This window comes from Orcinus orca, chromosome 8 (genome assembly GCF_937001465.1).
Source record: "Orcinus orca chromosome 8, mOrcOrc1.1, whole genome shotgun sequence".
In the NCBI taxonomy this organism is placed as follows: domain Eukaryota; kingdom Metazoa; phylum Chordata; class Mammalia; order Artiodactyla; family Delphinidae; genus Orcinus; species Orcinus orca.
In genome coordinates, this window is record NC_064566.1 from 83175114 (window position 1) to 83194946 (window position 19833).

At 35.4% G+C, this 19833-nt stretch overlaps 1 protein-coding gene across 3 annotated transcripts in view; it reads left to right on the forward strand.

Moving 5' to 3' along the window:
* The window catches only part of CWF19L2 (CWF19 like cell cycle control factor 2), a 200925-nt gene that overhangs the window by 60992 nt on the left and 120100 nt on the right, over positions 1-19833 (forward strand). For 2 of the 3 annotated variants that reach the window (XM_033413428.2, XM_033413430.2), the window contains exons 7-10: positions 5116-5225; positions 11462-12120; positions 16797-16893; positions 18493-18585. In XM_033413428.2, coding sequence (XP_033269319.2) covers positions 5116-5225; positions 11462-12120; positions 16797-16893; positions 18493-18585 — 959 coding nt within the window. The remainder of the gene's footprint in view (positions 1-5115; positions 5226-11461; positions 12121-16796; positions 16894-18492; positions 18586-19833) is intronic. The other variant, XM_033413429.2, reaches the window with a different exon arrangement.

Sequence of the window (19833 nt, forward strand, 5' to 3'; positions counted from 1 at the left end):
TTCTCTAAATGTTGGATAGAATTTGCCTGTGAAACCATCTGGTCCTGGACTTTTGTTGGAAGATTTGTAATCACAGTTTCAATTTCAGTGTTTGTGATTGGTTTGTTCATATTTTCTATTTCTTCATGGTTCAGTCTTGTAAGCTTCTGTCTTTCTACAAATTTGTCCATTTCTTCTGCGTTGTCCATTTTATTGATGTAGAGTTGCCTGTACTAATTTCTTATGATCCTTTCTATTTCTGTGGTGTCCATTGTAACTTCTGTTTTTTTTATTTATAATTTTATTGATTTGAATCCTCTCCCTTTTTTTCTTGATGAGCCTGGCTGAAGGTTTATCAATTTTGTTTATCTTCTCAAAGAACGAGCTTTTAGTTTTATTGATCTTTACTATTGTTTTCTTTGTGTCTATTTCATTTATTCTTCTCTGATCTTTATGATTTCTGTCCTTCTACTAACTTTGGGTTTTGTTTGTTTTTCTTTCTGTAGTTGCTTTAGATGTAAGGATAGGTTGTTTACTTGAGATTTTTCTTGTTTTTCGAGGTAAGCTTGTATTGCTATAAACTTCCCTTTTAGAACTGCTTTTGCTGTGTCCCATACATTTTGCAGTGTCGTGTATTTGGTGTCCTTTGTCTCTAGGTATTTTTTGATTTCCTCTTTGATTTCTTCAGTGATCCATTGATTATTTAATAACATATTGTTTAGCTTCCATGTGTTTGTGTTTTTTACAGTTTTTTTTTTCCTGTAATTGATTTCTAATCTCATAGCGTTGTGGTCAGAAAAGACGCTTGATATGATTTCAGTTTTCTTAAAATTTTCAAGGCTTGATTTGTGACCCAAGATGTGACCTATTGTGAAGAATGTTCCATGTCCACTTGAGAAGAAAATGTTTTCTGCTGCTTTTGGATATAATGTCCTATAAATATCAATTAAGTGTGTCTGGTCTAATGTGTCATTTAAGGCTTGTGTTTTCCTTAACTTTCTGTCTGGATGATGTATCCATTGGTTTCAGCGGGATCTTGATATCCTCCACTATTATTGTGTTACTGTCAATTTCCCCTTTTATGGCTGTTAGCATTTGCCTTATGTTGAGGTGCTCCTATATAGGGTGCATATATTTACAATTGTTATGTCTTCTTCATGGACTGATCCTTTGATCGTTATCCAGTGTTCTTCCTTGTCTCTTGTAACAGTCTGTATTTTAAAGTTTATTTTGTGTGAGATGAGAATTGCTACTCTCTCCTTCTCTTCATTTCCATTTGCATGGAATATATTTTTTCCATTCCCTGACTTTCAGTCTGTATGTGTCCCTAGAGCTGAAGTGGGTCTCTTGTAGACAGTATATATACATGTCTTGTTTTTGTATCCATTCAGCCAGTCTGTACCTTTGGCTGGAGGATTTGATGTATTTGCATTTAAGGTAATTATTGATATGTATGTTGCTATTGTTATTTTCTTAATTGTTTTCAGTTTGTTTTTGTAAGTCTTTTTCTTCTCTGTGTTTCTTGCCTAGAGAAGTTCATTTAGCATTTGTTGTAAAGCTATTTTGGTGGTGCTGAATTTCCTCTTAGCTTTTGTTTGTCTGTAATGCTTTTGATTTCTCAGCTGATTCTGAATGGGAGCCTTGCTGGGTAGATTAATCTTGGTTGTAGGTTTTTCCCTTTTATTACTTTAAATTTATCCTGCCACTCCGTTCTGGCTTGGAGAGTTTCTGCTGAGATATCAGCTGATAACCTTATGCGGATTCCCTTGTATGTTATTTGTTGCTTTTCCCTTGTTGCTTTTAATATTTTTTCTTTGTATTTAATTTTTGTTAGTTTGATTCATATGTGTCTCAACATGTTTCTCCTTGGGTTTATCCTGTATGGGACTCTCTGTGTTTCCTAGACTTGGGCAACTATTTCCTTTCCCATGTTAGGGAACTTTTCAACTACAATCCCTTCAAATATTTTCTGACTCTTTCTCTTTCTCTTCTTTTTCTGGGACCCCTATAATTCGAATATTGGTTCCTTTAATGTTGTCCCAGAGGTCTCTGAGACTGTCCTGATTTCTTGTTTTATTCTGTTCCACTGCAGTGATTTCCCCCATTCTGTCTTACAGCTCACTTACCTGTTCTTCTACTTCAATTATTCTGCTACTGATTCCTTCTAGGGTAGTTTCATTTCATTATTGTTCATCACTGTTTGTTCTTAGGTTCCTCTAGTTTTTTGTTAATCATTTCTTGTATATTTTCGATCCGTGCCTCTATTCTGTTTCTGATATCTTGCATCATCTTTACTATCATTACTCTGAATTATTTTTGGGTAGATTGCCTAGTTCCTTTTCATTTATTTGATCTTGTATGTTTCTATCTTGCACCTTTGTCTGCAGCATATTCCTCTGTTCTTTCATTTTGTGTAACTTACTATGTTCATTGTCACCTTTCTGCAGGCTGCAGGGTCGTAGTTCCTCTTGCTTCTGGTGTCTGCCCCCTTGTGAGTGATGTTGGTCCAGGGGCTTGTGTAGGCTTCCTGGTTGGAGGGACTGATGCCTGTGCTCTGGTGGTTGGAGCTGGGTGGGCAGGGCTGTGGCAAGAGCTGTATTTTGGGTGTCTCGAGCATAGGATGACTTTTGGCAGCCTGTCTGCTGATGGTTGGGGTTGTGTTCCTGTCTTGCTGGTAGTTTGGCCTGAGACATCCAGCACTGAAGCTTGCAGGCTGTTGTGGGGAGCCAGGTCTTGCTGCTGAGATGAGAACCTCTGGGAGAGCTCACACTGATTAATATTCTCTGGGGCCAGGAATTCTCTGGAGGTCCAGTGGCCAGGACTTCATGCTTCCACCACAGGGCTCAGTTTCAACCCCTGGCTGGGGAACCAAGGAAGAACTTGCAAGCCACGTGGTGTGGCCAAAAACAAACAAACAAAAAACAACAAAAAAACCCAGAAAAGAGACAAAAACCAAGAGAAACAGAAAACTAAAAAGAAGCAAACAAAACCAAAAAGATCCCAAAAAACCCCACAAATAATAAAGTAGACAACCACCAACCAAACAAAAATACCTCAAAATGAAAACAAACAATAGAAACATAACTAACAAAAACAAAAGAAAAACAACACAAAAAGCAAAGACTACAAAAAATAAACACACAAAAGTGACAAGAAAACAAAGTGAAACAAACAGAAAAAGAGAAAAAAAGCTCCAAAACAGAAAAGAAAAAAAAGAAGACAAAAAGAAACAAAAATGACAAAACAAACAAAAAAACCCAATAGACTAATAAAAAATACGTTTAAAATTTTAAATGAATTAATTAAAACAGCAAAACAAAACAACAAAATAATCCCTGGGGGCTCTGCTATCAGTGTCTTTGCCCCCATGGTGAGCCATTTCCAACCTCCACCTCCCCAGGAGGCCCTCAAAGACCTTTCAGGTAAGTTTCTGGACCTGCTGTGGGCAGTGTGGTTGCAACACAGATTCTGACCTGCCCCAACTCCCATGTGCACATGTTCCCAAAGTCCACAGCTGCCAAAACTAGACCCATCTCAGTTCTGGAAGCACTCATCTCTTCAGTTGTTCTGCAGGTGTTGGATATACCAGGCTGATCATGGGGGTTAAATCTGTGGCTTGTGCAGCTGCACGGAGAGATTTTAATTCCTCTTCCTTAGTTGTACAGCCATGGGGGCTCAGTTTTGGTTTCGGTCCCATCTCGGTGTGTGGGCTAACCTCAAGCATCTGCTCTCCACCCAGGCGAGTGGGGGCAAAGGCAGCAACTTAGTGGGAGACTCTTACTCGCTTAGGTGGGATTGGCCACAGGTGGTGATCGATTGGGGCATGCATGCTTGCTCAGGCAGGAGGGAATAAGGTGCCTATGACTGGGGCATGTGCACTTGCTCAGGTGTGAGGGGGACAAGGTTGCAATGACTGGGGCGTGGGCACTCTGTTGGGAATCCCTCCCAGTGGCCATGGAGGCCAGGGCTGGCATGTGGGGAGAGAGGCTGCGATGGGGGCCCCGCCCCTTGTGTGCCACTCAACAATGGCGCCTTGCTTCTAAGGCAGTCCTACTTCTTCCAGGAGCATTCCCAGCTGCAGAGCTCCTCACTCCCATCCCTTCAGGCCGTATCCACACAGCCAACAGCAGTCCTCTCCCTGGGTCTGCTCTCCTAACATCTCGCGTCAGCACCCAGCCCCTGCCCACGTTGGCAGACACCCATCTCAGGCTGAGGTGTGCAGGGCTGTGGTACAGACTGTCCATGGAAGTCTTGTTTTCTTCTGACTGCCACAGATCAACCACTGTCCTTTCTTACAATAGCCCCTGAATCCACCCCTTTCAGCATATTTTGCCACTGGTAAGGGGGCCTCCCTGGGTTTGGTAATCTCTCCTCTCCTTCAGCTCCTCCCCAGGAGTGTGGATTCCATCCCGTTTCCTCTTTTCCTTTTCTTCCCTTTCTGTCCTTCATCCTACCTGGTTACACAGGGATCTTCTCTTGTCCTTTTAGGTGTCCAGGATCCTGTGCTAGTGTTCAGCAGGTGCTCTATGCAAATTGTTCCACTTGTAGATATATTCTCGATGTACTTGTGGGGAGAAGTGAACCCCAGGTCCTCCTATTCCACCCTCTTGACTGCTCTCAGCTCCTTATTTGTTCTTTGTGTTGTATCTGAAACAGCTTTTCTACCCCATGTGTGTACCTTTATTCCTTATTTATTTCTAGGAATGCCCTTCCTACTCTTATCTTTTATTATAGAAATCCAACTCATTTTTTCAGCCTGGTTTGTGAAATTTTCCCTGACCTCACATTTAGAGGCAATCGTTCCTTTTTTTTCATTTTTATATAACTTTTTAGCTGTTTATAATATTTATCAAATATTATCTTTGTTATAATTATTTATGTCTTTTTATCCTCATTCTCTTAGATGGCAGTGTTTTTGAGGGTAGTTTTATTTTTTCCTTTCTCATAATTGTAGAACTGCACCTTGCATATATAGGCACTCAAGTATATGTTGAATTTTAAATGTATTTATGATTTTTATATATTCAAGGAATAATATGTAATTTTATAGTTAGAAATCATTGTAGTAGCAATAAGTATTCTGTCATAACCATGTGAAAAGTATAACTGACATTTAATATTGGAATTTAATTTCAGTAGTAGAAGATGGTGGTTTAAGCTGGCTAAGGAAGTCTTACCAAAGAATGAAGGAACAAGCTGAGAAACAAAATAGAAATTTAGAAGACATTGTAGCTGAAAGATATGGGGTAAGTATTAAGGAGATACATATTATTTTCAGAGTTATATGAGAAATTAACTTTGTCAGTGTTTTGTGCCAGGAAACACTTTTGAATTGACTTGATACTAAATTTCAAATGTGTATATTGCTATAGCCATTTTTTCCTTTTCATTTTTATGTAAACCTATGTAGCATATTTGAATATAAAACTCAATGAATATAAAACTTAAGTATGTAAAATTTAAGTATGCATGTGTTTAATGTAAAAGCAACGTTTTCTTCTTGTGAGGAAATTTAAATAATATAGGAAAGCCTCCATAGTATACCTCTGGACATAACCACTGTTAAAAATTTTGTATATATCAGAGATTTTATTTTATTTCAGAGTTTTTGTTGTATTCCGGAGTTTCAGATTGTAACAGTTTTTTTGTTGTTGTTTAGAGAGTGTGCTTTTAAAAAGTGATATTTATTTTTCTTCCAGTTTTATGAAATATACTTGACATACTTGACATATACTTGACATAACAGCACTATATAAGCTTAAGATATGCAGCATAATGATTTCACTTACATACATCATGACATGATTACCAAGTGTGTGTGTGTGTGTGTGTGTGTGTGTGTGTGTGTGTGTGTATGTGTATGTACAAAACAATGGAATCATGCAGCAGTATATTTTAGAACCAGCTCCCCCATTTACCATGGGTGAATAATCTTTCTGTTTCAGTAGCTATTGATATCCTGTTTTTCTTTTTTAATTTCAGAAGAAAGAAGGCTTAGGAAGGAGTAGGCAAACAAAGAAAGTGAGAGAGAAAAATTATCCTTTGTTTTAAGAGAATCTTTGTTAATATTTTGATTTTTTTTTAGATTTTTTTCTGGTTATTATATACTTTTAAAATAAACAGTTTTATAAAAGTAGGCTCGGGCTTCCCTGGTGGCGCAGTGGTTGAGAGTCCACCTGCCAATGCAGGGGACACGGGTTCGTGTCCCGGTCTGGGAGGATCCCACATGCCGCGGAGCGGCTGGGCTCGTGAGCCATGGCCGCTGGACCTGCGCGTCCGGAGCCTGTGCTCCGCAACAGGAGAGGCTACAACAGTGAGAGGCCCGCGTACCGCAAAAAAAAACAAAAAAAAAACAAAAAAAAAACCAGTAGGCTCATAGAATACATCCTGATTCTTTCACTTACACAAACAGACATAGTTGGTTGCCAGTAAATGTATATATTTTAATGACCTCTTAATATTTACATATATATATTTATATGATTTTACCATTATTTATTTAATTGTCAGTGGAGGGACATTTATATATTTTTATTTTCTCCGCTGTTAAACAACACTGTGCTGATCATCTTTTCCAATGCATTTTTCATACTTACCTGGTTATTTTCTTACATGAATTGCTAAAAGGGAAATTGGCAATTTAGAGGATATAGACACTTAAAGTGAGATATGTATTGCAAAATTTCTGTACAGAAATATTGAAGAAATTATACTGTCAGTAAAATGACTTTTGTTACATGGTTTTCAATAGTAGTACTATCATTCTTTATACTCTGTGCTACTGTGATTGGTAAGCAGACTTTTTCTTTGCTTTTATTTTTATACATTTGTTTACTAGCAAAGTGGGATATTTTTTCATATTTTTTTGGCCATTTGATTGATTATTGATGGTATTTACCCATTTTGGGATATTAATTTAAGACCTTTTAATAAGTCTGTTCAAATTTCTTCCTGTTAGTTTCATGTTCATTTTTTACTTTGTTTATATTTGCTATGAATATATTTTAAATATTTTTACGAACAAAACCTATCAGGTTTTTCTTTTATGACTTAATGTTATTGGTATAATTCATTGACAGGCCTTCTCCACCCCCAAGATCATAAAAATGCACACCTATATGTCCTTTGAGAACTTGTTCAGTTTTATTTTTATGGATAGCTTTAATATTTTTGAAATACATATTTGTGTATAGTTTAAAGTAAGCATTTAACTTTCCTTAAGTCTTTAGATAGTCATTTATAATATATTGAATGAATTATTTTTTCCCACTAATTAGAAATGATACATTTATTATATATTACATCATTTTTTATAAAATCAGTCTATTTCTTTACTCTCAAATCTATTTTATTGATTTTTTTGTTGTTTCCTGGAATTAGTATCATACTATTTTAATTACTGTAGTTTTCAGTAACTCATGCAGATAGCAAATAATTAGTGAACACCTACTATGTGACAGGGTAAGTCTCCTTTTATTAGTCACTAAAAAGTAACTTTACATTCTTATGTGTGCTTTTTTTTGTTGTTAAATTTAGAATCGATTTTGTCAAGTTCAAGCTCAAAAGAAACAGTTTTCCAAAATACATTATAAATTTACAACTCATTTTGGAATTTTGATTTAAATTTAATTAAATGTATAGATAAATCAAAGACAATTAATACCTTTGTAATGTTGAGTAATCTCATCCTAAAATACTGATTATTTCTCAATTCAAAATTTTTTAAAATTTTTATTGGAGTAGGGTTGTTTTACAGTGTTGCATTAGATTCTACTGTACAGCAAAGTGTATCAGCTATACCTATACATATATCCCCTCTTTTTCGGATTTCTTTCCCATTTAGGTCACCACAGTCAATTCAGATTTCTATTTATGCTCTTCAGTACATTTCTCCATTCAGTTGTTAATGCATGTATCCTAAGATATTTTTATTTTTTTCAATTGTATGCTGAATCTTTGTTCTCTTATGTTTTCTGACTTGCCTGGTGCTAGTCTGCCCATTTTTTTTTAACTCTTGTCATTAAATCTATAGGGTTTTTTTTTTAATTGGGTTATATGGGAATATAGTTATATGCAAATGGTGATTACTTTTGCTTTTGCTACTCGGTATTACAATATTTCAACTTTCTTGTATTCTTGAAGTAGAATTTCAGAACTTTGATTAATAACACTTTTCTTTCTGTGTTTAAGTGATAACTTCTCGCATTTAAGATGAAGATTGTCATCTTTAGAAAGTATCTTTGCATTCAAAGTTTATTCAAAAGTGTTTTTTTGTTAATTTGCTTTTGCTTTTAAATTAGGAATGGGTATCTAAATTTTATGAAATAACTTTTTTGGTATCCTTTGATATAACTGTGATTTTTTTTTTCTTTTGTTAATGAGATGAATTGCCTGAATACATTTCCTAACATTGGACCATTCTTGCATTCTTTGAATCCTATTTGATTATGGCATTTCCTTTAATATACCACTACATTAAATTTGTTAATATTTTATTTTGAATTTATATCTTTATTTATACATAACATGGCCTTTAGTTTCCTTCTTATGTTTTTTTAGGGGTTATTATGAGTTTATGTTTTGAATTGTGAACTTTTATATAAGTTCTTTTTTTTTAAACCTTCGTTTTTTAGATTTTTTTTTGATGTGGACCATTTTTAAAGTCTTTATTGAATTTGTTACAGTATTACTTCTGTTTTATGTTTTGGTTTTTTGGCCGTGAGGCATGTGGGATCCTAGCTCCCCAACCAGGGATTGAACCCTCACCCCTTGCATTGGAAGGTGAAGTCTTAACCACTGGACCACCAGGGAAGTCCCTTATGTAATTTCTTAATGCTCTAGAACAGTTAAGAATCACAGAGTGAGGCATTTTGACATAGTAGTTAAAAACATTGGCTTTGTAGTCAAATAGTCCTGAATTTCAATACAGTGTTTGTTACTCTTGCTATGTGACCTTAGCTTCATTTTTATTTTTCATTTTAAAAACACAGCTATTAGTATCAATATCACAGAATTGTTGTGAACATTAATAATAATTTGAATGCTTTTTATCTGCCAGGTACTGTTAAAATACTTCATGTATAATTAAACTTATTTAATACCCATAATTGTACTATTTTCTTGTTTGGTAAATGAGGAAACTGAAGCAGACAGAGTTTAAATAACCAAGATTACGTAGCTCATGAGTAAATTTGAACCTAGGCATTGTTTGTAGAGCCCACTTAAATGATACAAAAGATGTAGTAAAATAAGCATTGGATAAATTGTGGTAACTGCTGTTTTGGTTTTTATTATTACCATATTTTATTTAATCTAAGAAGCCACTAATTGTAGATACATCATTAATTTATGTATCACCAAGAAAAAAAGAAGTTGCCTATGAGGCAATGCTTAAATTATGAAAATATTCCCCCCCACTGCCATCAGTTTCACTCTGTTGATGTTGTCATTAAATTTAAGAAACATGTTAAACCTGAATTTTTAAAATAATTTGAAAAAATGAAATATAATGGATTATCTCTGCCTAGACTAAGATGACAACTTTCCATCTCAACTCACATATTTTATTGAAATAATTTGAAATTTTAATTACAGTTTACTATAAATTTAAAAAATATGCATGTGATTCTTGACAGTTATATTCTTCACAACTACAAGAACAATTATTTAGACTATTGCTATTTGGTTTATAGCATGCATTCCTTTTTTCAGAGATCTTTGCCCTAATTCATTTATGGTTTGGCTTAATGGTCCTGAGTAATTTTCCCCCCAGAATTAGTAAGTGATTTACTTTTTGATTCCTTTCATTTTGGAAAATGACTTTCTTTTGTCCATGTCAAGGAAGGATAATTTGACTGAATTGAATTCTGTATATAGAATTACTATTGCCTTATAATTTTTTATCAAAATTTGATCTTTATTCCATTATCTTCTAGCATTTAGTATTGTAAGCAAATAGTTGATAGCAGTCTGACTTTCTTTCCTTTGTAGGCAATGTGTTATTTACCTAACTCACGTTTGTTTACATGCTCGCACTCCCTTCTCCCCTGATCCAATCTTTGTGAAGAATTTTTTTTCTGAATGAATTTTGAGACTCAGGAATTAGGATTTTTTATGTATGAGTCTTTGTATGCTTCACTTTCTCTCCTCCCCTAAGGCTGTTGGGTGAGCCCTTTGGATCTAGAAAGTTAGCTGAGGAAATTTTCTCTCTTTTTTTTGTTAATGCTCCTATTATCTTTGCTTTTTTCTTTCTGAAAGTACTAGCATATGCATATTAGATTCTGTAGAATTAATTGTTCATGTGTCTTCTCCCTGTAACTTAAATCAATTTACCATTTTTTCCTAAGTATAGCAAATTCCCAGGCTAGTGTTGAATTCACAAATTTGGATTCAACACTTTCTATTCTACTCACTACATGCATAGTTTTGAACATAGTTTAATTATAAGTCTTTATTATTCTTGAACTGCTCTTTTTTATGAGAATCTATTTTGTTTTAGTATTTTAGTAACATCTTGACTGTCACTGACTGTAGGAATTATTATTATTATTTTTTTTTGCGGTACACGGGCTTCTCACTGTTGTGGCCTCTCCCGTTGTGGAGCATAGGCTCCGGACGCGCATGCTCAGCGGCCATGGCTCACGGGCCCAGCCACTCCGCGGCATGTGGGATCTTCCTGGACCGGGGCACGAACCCGTGTCCCCTGCATCGACAGGCGGACTCTCAACCACTGCGCCATCAGGGAAGCCCCGTAGGAATTATTATTATTTTTTAATTATGTTTTTATTGTTTTCTGAATTACATTTTGTTTTAGTGCTGGTCATTTGGTCAAAGGGCTCCTTTTGAGCTCCCAGGATTTTTTCATTATTTGGTAATTTTTCATTGGTTATTCATATTTTTTTAAGTATTCATTTTATGGTAGTGTGTTTCCTTGCTAGGGCTGCCAAAACACAGCTCCACAGGCTGGGTGGCTTAAACAACAGAAATTTTTCTTACAGCTCAGGAGAATGGAAGTCCAAGATCAAGATGTTAGAGGGTTTGGTTTCATCTGAGGCTTCTCTTCTTGATTCATAAATGACTGCCTTCTTGCTCTGTCCTCACATGAACTTTTCTCTGTGTGTGCACATTCCTCATGTCTCTTTGTGTGTCCAAATTTCTTCTTCTTACAAGGACATCAGTCATACTGGATTAGGGCCTAACCCAATGACCTCATTTTAACTTAATCACTGCTTTAAAGATCCTGTCTACAAATGTGGTCATATTCTGAGGTACTAGGGATTAGGGGTTCAACATATAAATTTGGGGGGGACATATTTCAGGCCATGTCAGGTAGGATGACTGTATGGGTCTTTTATTACCCTTTGTTGAGTTTTTCTTTCATTGTGCTACATGACAGTGTATCGTGACACAGTGGCATGTGGGGTACAAGTCATTGAGCCATTTTTAATTTTAAATATCTTGTTTAATTTTTCCTCCTTTCTAGTCAATGGAAATCTTCCAGTTGAAATTAAAAGAAGCTGAGAAAACTGCGTTTATGAAAGAAGACTGTAGACGAGAACGGTGGAGGAAACCAGCATACTCAGAGAGAGCACAAAGTAGTCAGGAAAGTAGAAAACCAGACTTGGTAAAATATAATAAAAGTTCAAGAGATAGATATAATACAACAGATATTGCAAAGAATATCAATAAAGATAAGTTTAGTGGTGATGAAAAAGATAGTAGATCTGGGTCTTTAGAAGCATGTAGAAGAGAATTGAGTCCAAAACAAAATCAAGAGTTTTCTTCTCATATAAATTTGAGACCTAAATTCTTAAGACCCTCTGATGCAGAACTGTCATTTCATAGCAAGGACAGAAATTTTGAACCATCTAGTTCATCTTCAGCACTGGTCTCTCAGGATTCTGTACATTGTGGTTTTCAAAAATCCACAGAGAACAGTGAGGAAAGTTTATCATGGTGGAGTCGATCTGATGAGAGAGAAGGAGACAGGAAACATTCAAATCGAAAACCATTAGAAACCAGTCACAGTGTTGACCGTGGACAAGTTTCAGAAGACGTGAGAGAAAAATCACAGGGTGAAAGCTTGAGAGAGGACTCTCTGAAAAAAGAACACCTACAGGATACAAAGTCTTCGCTTGCTGGGTATTTTTTCATTTATTTTTTAAACTGATAAATGAATATTAAGGTCCAGAGGATTCAGGGAACTGAACTGTATTTTTAGAGCATCAGTTACTAATTAGATATGAGTTATGATTTTCTATTTCTTAAATTCAATGGAAGAGATAGGATATGTACTTTTAACAATTCAGTAGTTCCGTTTTGTGAATTGTATTTCATTTCACAGTATATTTAACAAAAAGAGCTGGAAGATGAATTCAGTAGCTATATAGTCCCTCAAAATTTATTGCTTTTTTGCAATCTAAAAAACTAAATGAGTTTAGTAATTCTTTTAAATGGATATGCCACAAGAAATATTTTGGTAGATTTTGTTAGTACTGCCATATTACTTCCAAAGGAAATTGCTGCATTTTAAAGTATAATCATAATTGTAAATATTGCATGCCTACTGGAGGTCTGGGAGACTGAAGGAAAATATGCTGCCATAGCCCAAATATAAAGTGGAAAAGATATGTGAAATATCCTGCAGAGGGAAGCATGAATTTTGGTGGTGGTTTTGCAGAGAAAGAAATCCACTTTGATAGTTGTCAGGTTTTAAAGCTAATGTTAGAGGTTTTTTTTTTATACACATATCTTTAAAAAAATTATTTATTTAGGCTGCGCTGGGTCTTAGTTGTGACATGTGGGATCTTTAGTTGCGGCATAAGGACTCCTTAGTTGAGGCATGCATGCAGGATCTAGTTCCCTGACCAGGGATCGAACCCAGATCCCCTGCAGTGGGAGCACAGAGTCTTACCCACTGGACCATCAGGGAAGTCCCCTAATGTTAGAGTTCTGAAAGCAAAATATAGATAGGATAGTGGTTGTACCCATAATGATTAGGAAAATAGGCAGCACTTATTGGTTTTATTATTCTTGTACCTGTAGCACTTATATATAGGGCTGAGTCAGTCGATCAGGAAACCCAGGTTGAATGGGATCAAACCTAGGAAAACTTGCTTTAGCCATAGGGCTGGAACTATTTGAAATAGCCATAAATAGAAAATGAGTATCCAAAGGATAATAACTAACTTATACTTGAATGATCATTAAAATATGTTTTAAAATACCACCAAATGAATGGGACACTGAAGGAAGAGGTTTTAGGAAATAATAGAATTCATTGGTGGCAGTAGTAGGTATAAGCATTGTGGTTTGGGGTCATGAGTCTGGTAAATCACTTTTGTTAGTGACTCCATCTGAAGCTGTGGATTATAGAGCACAGTGTGTAGCTTTCAGTAGGAGGGAGGCAGGGAAGCTGGCAAAATCTGGACTGAATGATGGGAGGCCCAGTCACATGGGCTCTGGTTCACGTCAGGGCTTTGTTCCCAGGAAGCGAAAGGAGAAATCCAGTTGTATTGACCGGATAAACATGGTAGGGATTAGAGAATGTCTAAGGCTGTATACATATATAATTGTCCAGGCTTCACTCCAGGTAGTCTGGAAGGTAGACTGTTTCCAGTCACCAGTTGCTAGTGGGATGAGGCTCTTATTTCCTGATATCATTAGGGTTGGCTTAACATTTGGGTGATCTGTAGGTTTTTACTTCTGTGACTGCAGCTAAGCAGAATATGTAAGCAATCTTACATTGTTAATATTCCTTCTGGTTCTATAATTGCTTTATGTTTATATGTTGTAAGCTTCTGATAGATACACTGTAATACAGGAACTCATTGAAAGCTTTATGAAACAAAACATGAAAGCTTTATGTTTTGGTCTGAAGCTTTATGTTTGGTCTTATGTGTTAATTTTGATGTTACAGATGTTTTGAGGCTTTCCATGAATTCCATGATTGGCTGGAGAGGGAAAGGACAGTCTAGGAATATTCCACATATATGTAAACAAAAAAGAATTCCTGAGCATGTAGAGTGGTATAAAGTGAGAAACCAAGTGTGGGACCTTGAAGAATGCCTGTTTTCAGGGAGTGGAAAGATTCAGTGAAGGATTGTTAGAAGCTGTTAATTTGTCTGAACATTATCCTGGGTATATGTTGAATTCTTTATAAAATGCCAGAATTTTAGGGAGCTTTAGAACCAATGAATTTTAGAACTAGGAAAAAATCATAGAACTGATTTTATAACTATGAGAAATTATAGACTGACCTGGGCATTTTCCAGATGCAGAGACTGAGGCAACTGAGATTGTGACTTGCACAGTGCTATGTAACTGGGGTTGCCAGATTTAGCAAATAAAAATGTTTGGACATACTTAAACTAAAAAAATATATATTGTTTTTTACCTGAAATTCAAATTTAACTGCGTGTCATGTGTTTTATTTGGCAACTGTACGTAGCACTTGGCCATTTCTTGGGTCTGTGACCTTTTAAATATTTAAGTATTAAATATTTACCCTTGTAGTCATCATTTCTGTTGCTCTTCCTTCCTTTGGGTTTATCCATGTTTCAGTCTGGTATAATTTTTTTTCTGCCTGAAGGCTTTTCTTTAATATTCTTTCAGCTTTGTATGTCTGAAAAACTCTTCATTTCACTTTTCTTTTAAAGATATTTTCACTTGATATAGAATTCTAGGTTGGCATTTTAAAGTACTTTAAAGATATTGCTACTCTTTTCTTGCTTACATTTTTTCTGATGAGCAATCTGCTGTCATACTTTGCTTTGTTTCTATGTGCATAACTGTCTTTTTTTTCCTCCTATGGCTGCTCTGAAATGTTCTCTTTATCACTAGTTTTGAGCAATTTGATTATGAAGTGCCTTGCTGTGGTTTCTTTTCAGGTAGTTTTTTTGTTTGTCTTGTTTTTTTTTTTTTTTGGTTTGTTTGTTTGTTTTTGCGGTACGTGGGCCTCTCACTGTTGTGGCCTCTCTCATTGCGGAGCACAGGCTCCAGACACACAGGCTCAGTGGCCATGGTTCACGGGCCCAGCCACTCCGCGGCATGTGGGATCTTCCCGGACCAGGGCACGAACCCGTGTCCCCTGCATCGGCAGGCGGACTCTCAACCACTGCGCCACCAGGGAAGCCCTGTCTTGTTTTTGTACTTGGGATTCTGTGAGCTTCTTGGATATGAAAGTTTTTTAGTTTTCAACATATTTGGTAAAATTTGGCCTTTGTTTCTTCTGTCTCTCATTTCTTTCAGGGACTCCAATAGCATGAATAGTAGGGTATTTAAGGTTGTCCCATAGCTCTCGGTTGTTCTTTTCCATTTTTAAAATTCTTTTTCTCTGTGTGTTTCATTTTGCATAGTTTCTAATGCTTCAAGTTAACTGATTTTTTCTTTTGCAGTCTAATCTTACATTAATCCTTTTCAGTGTATTTTTTTTATCTCAGACATTGTAATTTTCACTTGTAGAAACTAAATTCTTACCTATTTTATATCTTAGTTGTCTCTAACTTTTTGAACATATGGAATAAATTTATAATAATAACTTTTAATGCCCTTGTATGCTGTTTCTTACATCTGTGTCAGTTCTTGGTTTGATTGATAGCTTTTTCTCCTAATTATGTGTTTTACTTTTCTACATCTTTGCATGTCTGATAATCTTTAATTGGATACTAGATATTATGAATTTTACTTTGTGAGTGCTGGATATTTTTGCACTGCTGTAAGTATTCTTGAGCTTTATTTTGGGACCCAGTTAACTTAATTGGAGACTGTTTGGTCCTTTTGACTCCTGCTTTTAATATTTGTTAGGTGGGCTGAGAGCAACATTTAGTCTAGGACTTATTTCCCACTAATGAAACAAGACCCTTAATATTCTACCCAGTGCTTTCAGAATTATGAATTTTCCTAGTCTGACTTGTAGGACCAGGCACTATTACCAGGAATGCTGAATATCTCTTCCTTTAACCCTTTGGCATAGTTCTTTCCCTGACTCCAGGTAGTGTCTTGCTGAATACTCAACGGGAACTCTCTGCACTTCTCTGGGATCCTTTCACTGTGTAGCTCTCCCCTCTCTAGCTGCCTTGGACTCTTAGCTATGTCTCTCCCATTAAGGAGTCCTTCATGCTCTCCCTGGGTTCACCCTCCCTGCACTGTAGTCTCAAATCTTTCTTAAGGCAGTAAGTTGGGACAACTTTGTATATGCCAGGAATCTGACCTTGGCTGGAAATTTCTCTTTTCTTTTGTGAGGCTTCCATAGTATAGGTTTCACACGTGATATTAGTTGTAAATTAGTTTATGTTGTCTAATTCTGGGTTGACTTTGCAAGAGCACATGGTCACTGTTTTTATTCTTTAAATGCAGTTAAATGTAATTTCCTGATTATAGTTTCTTAGATTATCAGTAATTTATCACATTGAATGAGAAGAGTTTCCCTAGCTGTGTAGAGTTATGGCCTGATTCTAGAGTTTTAATTTTTTGTTTGTTTCTTTCTTTTTTAGAATGAGTATGGGAATATTAAGTAATGAAGAATAGCTGACATATTATTTTTCTCATTGCTACTGGATCTTTGGTCAGATATTATAACTGCCATAGGCCATCATGACATTGTAACATAGAATCTTTAAGTACTGATTTATGGTGGAGCACTGAGGGTTATTTATTTATTTATTTAATATACTAGAATCATGATCTATTTGTGCTGAATGCTTTGTTAAGGTCAATTAAAGTAACATTTGAATATTGGTGATGTTACTTGCAACAACTTACTTCTTGTTAATATGTACCTGTATTTCATATGCTCTTAATCTGTCCTGTTCAAACAGGAGTAGTCCAGTGGATGACTCTATCCACATCTTGAGTGTTGATGAGAAGAACAAGTTGGGAGCCAAGATTATCAAGGCAGAGATGATGGGAAATATGGTAAGACTTATATGTTGTTCTTTTGGAGAATATTTGCTAAATATTTAACTTCTTACAAGTAATTTTGGAAGTTCCTTAGCTATGTGGATGTAGCACTCTTTGAAAATAACTGCTGCTTATTGATTCTTTGAAGAAATTCTTGAACACTTCTAAGAACAGTGCTGTCTACTTCTAAGTAAGTTATGTAATTTGTCAAATTTCTGAAATTTAAGATTCTAGGGAACTAAATGCTTTTTAATTTTCTTTTTAACTTGGATATTTGCTTTATTATTGTATTTATAACTTATTGAGCGTATTTGAGGGAGATAAAGATGTCACTGTCTTCTTTCCTTTTTTTAGTCATATTTTGTTAAGAATGTGTATTACTTTCTTAAATTCCCTTACTTAGGAACTTCAAAAATGAGCTAATAAAAAGGATGGTTAACTCATTTTTTCAAATCTTAAGGCAACATATTTGTGCCTGACAATGTGTTAAATGCTCTGTGTAGATTAGCTCACTTTATTCCCATAATAATGTTGTGATTTGAAACTTACTTAACTCACAATTGAATAGAAATCAGAATTATTTGGTAAGAGTGGCACCTATCTATTTATTATATTGTCACATTTATATTATACAAATACTGTTACATTGGACATGGCAGAATAACAAAGTCAGGCAGCTTTCCATGTCTTGACAAAATTGATTCCCTCGTGGTCATATGTATGTACGCATCTCAAATCCAAATATAAGTGATCTTAAGTAGTGTTCTGTTTTGGTGTACCATCCGTATGACACTCTTTAGTAGAACAAAAAGTAGCCAAACATGATAACTTCTGTTTTTATTAGTTTATATCTGTAATAAAAGTCATATTTGCTGCAATCTGGTAACACTGAACTTAAGCTCAACCCAGAAATTAGTAAGCAAGACAGACCACCACCAACAACAGCAAGAAAATAACATATGAGTTTTGAAACCACAATGAAATTAGTTAAAATAGTGAAAGAGAGATCACCAAGTTAAGAGGTTAACATGTTAAAAGAAGTGTTCTGTGTTCATGGAACTACTGCAGTGGAGAATGCTGTCTTTGCTTGTCATATAATTCTGTTTATTTATTTCATTGTGATTTATTGCTTTATATGTCAGTTTTGTAATATAAATTTTTATAGATTTCCTAGGGTTAAAATGAAATACATTCAGAATTTTAATCTAAATTCCTTAACAATAAAGAAGGTAATATTTTAAATCTTGCGATGGCTTTCTTTTTACAAATAACTGAAATTCTGAGTATTGGAAGTTTATAATATCTAAGGAATTATAAAAATGCCATTCTTAAAGTTATGTATTTCTTTCATTTCCCTATCTTCCCTAAAATATATGTCCTTGTAATTATTTACCTTCAAAGCATAAACAATTTCTACAGGTATTTGAGAATTTTGTTACCCAGAAGAGTTCATTAAAAAGTAACATACTAGGCTGTGAGTTGGTAACTAGATTTAGGTGAGAGCTACTTGGATGTTTGCTATGCTGTTTTCCCTGTTGTTAAGTGAATTTGAAATATTCTACAAATGAAGAAACTATGTTATCACACCTGTTTTTCTTGTCTTTCTATTTGAAGGAATTAGCTGAACAACTTAAAGCCCAACTTGACAAGGCAAATAAATTTGAAGACAGCATAACACAGATATCATCAAAAAAATCTGGGGTAGAGGTAAGTAATAAAAGTTTGTTTATAGGTAGCCAGTTACCTTATATAATACTTCTACTTGGCAGTGGTAATATTTTAATGTTAAATGTGTCTATATCTGTGTCGGTGTGCTTGTATGTTTTTATGCTTGTTTGCTTGTTTTTAAAATTTATTTGCGTATGTATTCTCTCATGTTCCACCATTGTATCCTGGTGGAAAAAAGCCTAGGCCTACACCTAGGCCTAGGGCCAAGGAGACCTGTTTTTTTTCTGTGCTCTGCCATTTACTGACTGACCTTGCACAAGTCAAGGTCATTATCTCCTCCTCCAGAATGAGAGACTTGAATTTGGTATCCATTTCATGTAAAATATTTTGTTCTAGGGTTCATTCACCTATCTGTTGGTCAGTAAAACAGATAAAAACACCTGTCTGCATGGAATTCTATTTGGGTACTAAGAGAGAGGTAATAAATTGTAAAAATAAAAAAAAAGTTATGTATCTTAGGCAGGGTGGTAGGGATCTTGAGTGCCAGGTATGCTGTATGTTTATGTGTATGTGTATGTCTTGGGATGCACAGGCTAATTCTCATTGAAAAAGTGACATTGATACAAGGACTTGAAGGAAGTTAAACAGTGATCTTTGTGGATCTGAGTGAAGAGCACTGTGGACATAAGGAACAGAGAATTTAAAGTTCCAAAGACTGGACATGTGTCCAATGTGTAGGAAGAACAGCAAGGAGACCAGTGTTGTTGGAGTGGAATGAATGAAAGAGAGGAAAGTAGAAGATCCAGATTAGAGAGATTGTGGGAGACCAGATCATGTTATGCTTAAAAGTCATAGTAAGGAAGTATTGAGTTGGCCAAGAAGTTTGCTTGGGTTTTCATACCATCTTATGGAAAAATCCTAATGAACTTTTTGACAAACCCAATAAGTTTTTATTCTGGGTGAGAGGTAAAGCTATTTAAGATTTTTGAGCAGAAAATGTATTTTGACAGGACCATCCTGGCTTCTTTGTTAAGAGTAGATTGGGGGAGAATAAGGTCAGACATAGGGTCTAGTTAAGCTTTTGCCATGATACATACAAGAAACGATAGTGGACTTGACCAAGATAGTAGCTGAAGAGATGATTAGAAGTGATTAAAGTTTTTATATGCATAAATGTTTTCTGTGTATATTTTGAAGGAGAGCGGACAGGATTTTTATGATGGTTTAGATGGGAGGGGAATATGAATTAAAGAGAAGAGGAAAAGTAGACTCCAGAGATTTTTGCCT